Source organism: Lepidochelys kempii, chromosome 9 (assembly GCF_965140265.1).
Source record: "Lepidochelys kempii isolate rLepKem1 chromosome 9, rLepKem1.hap2, whole genome shotgun sequence".
NCBI classification, from domain to species: Eukaryota; Metazoa; Chordata; order Testudines; family Cheloniidae; genus Lepidochelys; species Lepidochelys kempii.
The window spans coordinates 42987756-42993755 of record NC_133264.1 but is presented as its reverse complement, the minus strand read 5'-3'; the positions used below and the strand labels follow the sequence as shown (position 1 = coordinate 42993755).

The window sequence follows — 6000 nt, the reverse complement described above, 5'->3', positions numbered from 1 at the left end:
GCTTAACTTTCCCTCTTCTCCCAAAATCAGAATCCTTCATGAATCCTACAAATGTGTATTATTTTTAATAGTTTATCTAGCAAGAATTAACCTTTGGCAAATGTCCAATATGTATAGCTTAATTTCTGAGTGGCTCAAGATATTAAAAATTTATTATAATGTATGCAGGCTTGTACTGAAGAGTTAAATGAGTTTAAGATACAGTATAATCCAAAGCACGTATTTACATAATTTGAGAAAAGGACAGGCTCTGTAATACTGCTGATGTTGCATGCCAGTGTAAAATAAGTTACTCATTTGCTGGGCTTCTATTCAGTGCTGAAATATTCTGACAAATTCCAGGATGGAACACCTGACACTTATAATGGGTACAATAAGAGGCATCAGACCTCTTTCTAGCATAACAAAAATCTTTAGAATGTGTTTAAGTGTTGTGGGTTTTTTAATTTACCCCTCAACACACACACATTTTAAGAGGAGACCCTTGTTTAATTAACCCACCACCCAAGATTCTGAAATTCCATTTACCAGGGTCTTCAGGAATGACAGCAACAGCTTGTTGGTGGATTGAACATACATCACTTTAAGCGATAGGCAAACTTTCAGCAGATGCAACACTATGACCTCAGCTTATTACACTAAGCTTTGTGTCCATCCTTACCTGCAGATTTAAACTAACAAAACCAGTTGACAGTTGTTTCTCCTGTCCACCAACACCCTCCAGATCATGTAGTATAAGTCTGTGTTTGCCTTGATTAAGCGCTATAGTCAGCTACAAGTAGCACTTCTCGTTTTGCCCTTGGGCCATTGTCCATGGTTGGCTCTGGTTTCTGCAAGCTAACAGTGGCCTCCTGCCGTTCTGAGGATGGTGGTCCTGCAGATGCAGCAACAAATGTGAAGTTGTTGTCCTGTACCCTTGGTGTAGTGCGGCACACTCGGGTGGACTTTGAAGAAAACTTGTTGCTGGTGGTAGAAGATGTCGTCTTATCGCATTTCAGAAGTGCACAAAAGCACCTGTAAAACTAAGACACAAAACATAAACAATGAATGAGAATATTATTTACTCACACCATCCTATTCTGTGCAAAACGTTTCACCCAATGGTACTCCCGGGCCCTCCTTTGGGTACAGCACTTAATTTCCTAGAACAATAATGCAAAACACATTGGGTGGGTGTGATTCAACTTGGTGGTTTTTCTTTCTTCTTCTTCTTTTTTTTTTTTACAGTAGCCATCAGAGGCCCCAGCTGAGATCAGGACCCTATTATGCTAGGGATTGTACAAAACCATTTATTGCCTTGAACAGTTTACAATCTAGGGCACCCATCCCAGCATGTAGGTGGACTGCTGTGCCTATACAAAACCCCTAGACACCATGGGTTCTGCACAAGTGCAACCGTCGGTTGTGTGCAAGATGTTGTAGGATCAACTAAGCCATGATGCAGTAGTGAGTATAAGCAATACGAAGGATCAGAAGAGGGTGGATAAGGGAAGCAAGTAAAGAAAATGCTTAACGTAGGCCATCTATGTGCACAGCTAGATTGTTCGGAGTATCCTCTCTTCCAGAGCTCTGTAGTGTTCTAGGCTCTTAGTTATTTATAGAAAGATAGAGTCCTTACTCAAAGAGCTTCCAATTTAGTTTCAGAAGTAATGTAACAGGAGGGTGAGAAACATGGCAGAAGGCAAGGGAGGAACAAAGATAAGACCAAGATCATGCCATGACTTTGATAGGGAATTTGCACATAATGGGTTTCTATTAAATATAACTGATATTTTGCATGGTTCACTATTTTCTTGTTGACAAACAGCAGAAGTGATTTACAAGGAGGAGTTTAAATAAGGAGAGGGAAGTGGCTTGGCCAACATAGAATCATAGAAATGAAGGGCTGCAAGGGGCCTTGAGGTCATCAGGTCATACATGCTCCACACATATGCAGGGGAGGATGTGGAAAGGGGCATCAAAACTGGAGTTGCTGCAGTTGAGGGGTTGAAGTACGGAAGGAGATTATTACAACTCATTCCTTTGCTGACTATACAGACTATTCCATTGTTTTACCTCACAAAGACCTTTACATTACAATGTCCCGTTGTCCCATTAAGGTTTTGTTAGTTGTAAAAGCCTTCATTTTTTTTTCCAGAAATGCTCATCATCTATTTAATTACAAGTCTGAGGAAGAGCGATCATGTTGAGTGAGACAGTCCACTCCAGTAGGCTTGTGCAGTGTAATAATCTAAAGGCATGTAGGAATGTCTGTACTGTCTATCTGCCTATTACAACCTAATTCATTTCATCCACTCCTGACTAAAGAGCTGTATTCCTCAGATGGGAGAACTCATGGCTACTAGCTTAGTAGGCTTTATTATAATGACTGTGTAATCATAAGCAAAATGCATTAATTCAACCATGGTCTAAAAGGCTGCCAGAATCTGCTAATGATATTGGCAAATCAATCGTACTAGCCTGTGGCTGGTTTATTGAAAATATGGTGGGGCTTCAGTTAACTGAACATCAGAGCAAGATTGTCTGTCTAACTGAATCTATTGGGGGAATAAAAAGGAAATTAGGTAGGTTGCTGGAGTTAAGCCTTCCAGACAGACTTTTTGTTAATCAAGCATCTGTTATGGAATGGATTTTTCAGATGTTCGGCAAAAAATGGAGTGCATGGGATATTAGAATGTGTCTATGAAGTGAGAGCTGAGGCAGTTTGTACCCATTAATTAAACAAACAATTACTCAAAACATAGCACCAGATTGTTGGAAAATGATCATTTTAATGGGATTTTTTAAAGTCTGTAGTTCTCTATGAAATTCTGGTTTTCATTTAAAAAAAAATCAGTTTCAACCAACAGGAAAATTTTGTTGGAGAATTTTCATTTGGTCAAAAGAGCCATTTTTCATCAGAGTGTTTTCATGCTGCATTACAGAGGTCAGCTCCAAATGCTGGCCTTCTCCGCAGTTTCTATAGTAATCCCTACAAATATCACTCCAAAGTCTGCTCCCTATAAACTAGAGATGAGTGAATTCTGAAATAGTAAATTACCCTTACGTGCACTGAAAAACTCTCAGTTGCTTCACTGTGGAATATTTCCTGTTGTTGTCTTCTTCTCCTCCCCCGACAAGGTGGAATGGTGTATTGCAACTGTCACAGGGTGATTGGCCCATTTAAGAGAGTTGATCCAGCTCACCTGTGGCTAATTAGCTGCCTGAAAGAAGGTACCTGGTGTCTGAAAACCTAAACTGTGTTAGGACAAGGAGGAAGAAGAGGCAGGAAGCTGGAGGTGAGAGTTCTCTGGAGCAAGCTGTATGAGCTTCTCTTGATTTCACCTAAGAGAGTACAAGTTGGAAGTTTCTTGGAGGGGAAGAAGATCTGGCCCAGAGGAAGAATTGGGCAGAGTTGATAGTTCAGGACTGACCGGAGCTGGGGAACTCCACCAACTGGAAGTCTTATGAGGCATCCCTTAGGTAAAGGGGAATATCTGTTTCAGCCAGGGGCAGAGGATGATTCTGGAGGAGCTTAGTAGGGGTGAAGGAGGCCTGGGGAACAGAACACTGCAGGAGCCCTGAGGTCAGAGTTGCCATGGAAGAGTTGTAAGAAATTTGGAGACTGGTCAGTGGGGGTGCAGGAGTCATGGAGAGGGATTGTTGTTTCAGGTAACTAGATGATTTGGAGGCGTGTGCGTGTGTGTTAGGACAGGCACAGGGACAACAGACTTGGTGAACTGCTGCCTCTTTAACTTTAGGGTTTGTGAACTGTTTCAGTTTGAGGGTCCTGGGAGTTGAGGCACACATTAATAAACGATGTGCCAAAACAGAGGTCCTGTTAGACTGTGAGAAGAACTGCTTTCCTTTCCTGGGTGGGTGAGATGGCTGTTGGTCTTGTCTGTGAGGAAAGGAGGGGCAACTCAGTTGTCCCTTGGGACTGAAGAAGGGGAAACTGAGGCTGGATGCACATGTTGCACCAGGTCAGCCATTTGAGGGTGTCTTGGTGGGGATGGACCCTGTGACAGAAATAACTGTCATCTCTAGATTTTTCACAATTAACCTCTCCACTCTGGTTTTTAAGACTTGTAACTTATTCAGATTAAATTATGTATTTTCAGCTGTTATGACTACAGGTCATCCACCTTGAAGTTAGTGCAAGAATCTGTGGTGAATAAAGGGAATAACTGAAGAGTTTAAGGATGTTAGAGAAGCTAAATGACTTCTTTGTATTAGTCTCCACTGCAGAGGATAATGGGGAGATGCTTTCTTTTTTCAGATAGTAGATGAAGCACTGTCGGAGATTAAGGTGTCAAAAGAGGAGGTGGTGAAACAAATTGATGAATAAAGAACAACAAGTCACCAGGACCAGTATATAGTGGGACAATTCCTTCTACTTTTTTAGAGGTATTACTGGTTCCTGCAGCATTCCCCATCAAGTATAGGGAGTATGGTTCTTGTCTTCTACTTGTACTGTAAGCCCTATAGGATAGGGACCACATTTTGTTCTGTTTGTACAGTGCCTAGTACTAAGGAGTCATGGATGAGGACTCCCAGGTGCTATGGGGATACAAATAAAAAACCTTCTAAAACTGGACTGAATCTCTTCGTATTTCCACTGTACATCTAAGAGTTCCAAAGTAATTTTAAGAATGAAATGGCTGAGCATCTAAGAGACTGTACAATCCATCATTTAAAAATCAACTACTGTACCAGAACACTGGTAAGGAGAAAATGCCATAGTTATGCGTTTTGAAACTCTTAGAAGTGATTCTAGAAATTACAGAGCAGTAAGTCTACCTCAGTATCGGATAACTTGATTGAAATGATCACATAGAGATTATTTTTTTTCCCTTAAGTAAAAGACAATCATGCCTTCTAACCTACTATACTTTTTTATCTATGATTTTGTTGTCATATTTAAAGGAGAACCAATGAATATAATTAATGAGGGAGATTCTTCCAAGCAATTTAGGCCCCAAACTTTCATTGAAAGTCAATGGAAATTGGGTGCTTAGCTGCCTTCAGTGGCCTTTGAAAATCTCCTGCTATAAGTCCCCGACGGGGCTCTTCAAGAAACGAAGTAGTCATGGGGTGAGAGGTAAAATACTGTAATGGATTAGAAATTAGCTCAGAGAAATCAGAGTAGAAATAAATGGTCAACTTTCAGCAGGACTAAAGTTAATAGTAGGGTGCCACAAAGGCTCTGCACTTGTACCAGCATTATTTAATCCGAAAAGGGGGATGAATAACGAGGTGGCAAAACTTGCAGAAGATGCAGTCACTTCTTACTGCAGCTAGAGCTGGCCTTGAGAAACTTCAGGGGGAGTTGTCAAAGCTGGGTGAGTGGGTATTATGCTAGTGCTGAACAAGTCATCTCTGACAAATGCACATAGAATGGAATTCTTTGAACTACTCATGCACACTGCTGGATTCTAAATAACTATGACCACTGCGGGGAGAAGGGATGGAGGCATGGCTGTCACTGTGGACAGGTCAATGACAGCCTGTTCAATGCAGATGATAAATTGAGTTGTGGGTGTGTAGGTCATGGGACAGAACTTAGTACTGAAAATATTTAATGCCATTCTTGGAACTGATGGCATACCCTCATTGGGAATAATTTATACAGTTCAGGACATTCTCTTAAAGTTACAACAGAACTAGAAAGGGTTCAGAGACATTAAATGGCCTTAAAAAGCAACACAATTTAAAAGAGGTAAATTGTATTATTCTAGGCATTGACCAGTGGAGCTTAGTGCCTCAAACTGCTATTGAGGCTCAGAGTTTAGCAGGGTTCAGAAAAGGATTAGAGACTTATGTTTTTATAATCCACATCTCCAGTTAGATTGGATGGGATAATGGGGTTTAAGAGAGGAAACCCTCATGCTTCAGAGCATGAGCCAATCACTAACTGATGGGGTGGGTTGGAAGAAACTTTCCTTATGGGCAAGTTATTCCATAGTTGTCCATGTTGGGGGTTTCTTGGATCTTCTCCTGAAGCAGCTGGTTCTGGCCACT

At 41.1% G+C, this 6000-nt stretch overlaps 1 protein-coding gene across 1 annotated transcript in view; it reads right to left on the bottom strand.

The window, feature by feature from the left end:
* Positions 1-755: 755 nt before the first annotated feature.
* The window catches only part of LOC140917004 (pinopsin-like), a 146738-nt gene continuing 141493 nt past the window's right edge, over positions 756-6000 (bottom strand). Inside the window, exon 4 of the mRNA XM_073358900.1 lies at positions 756-1022. Coding sequence (XP_073215001.1) covers positions 756-1022 — 267 coding nt within the window. The remainder of the gene's footprint in view (positions 1023-6000) is intronic.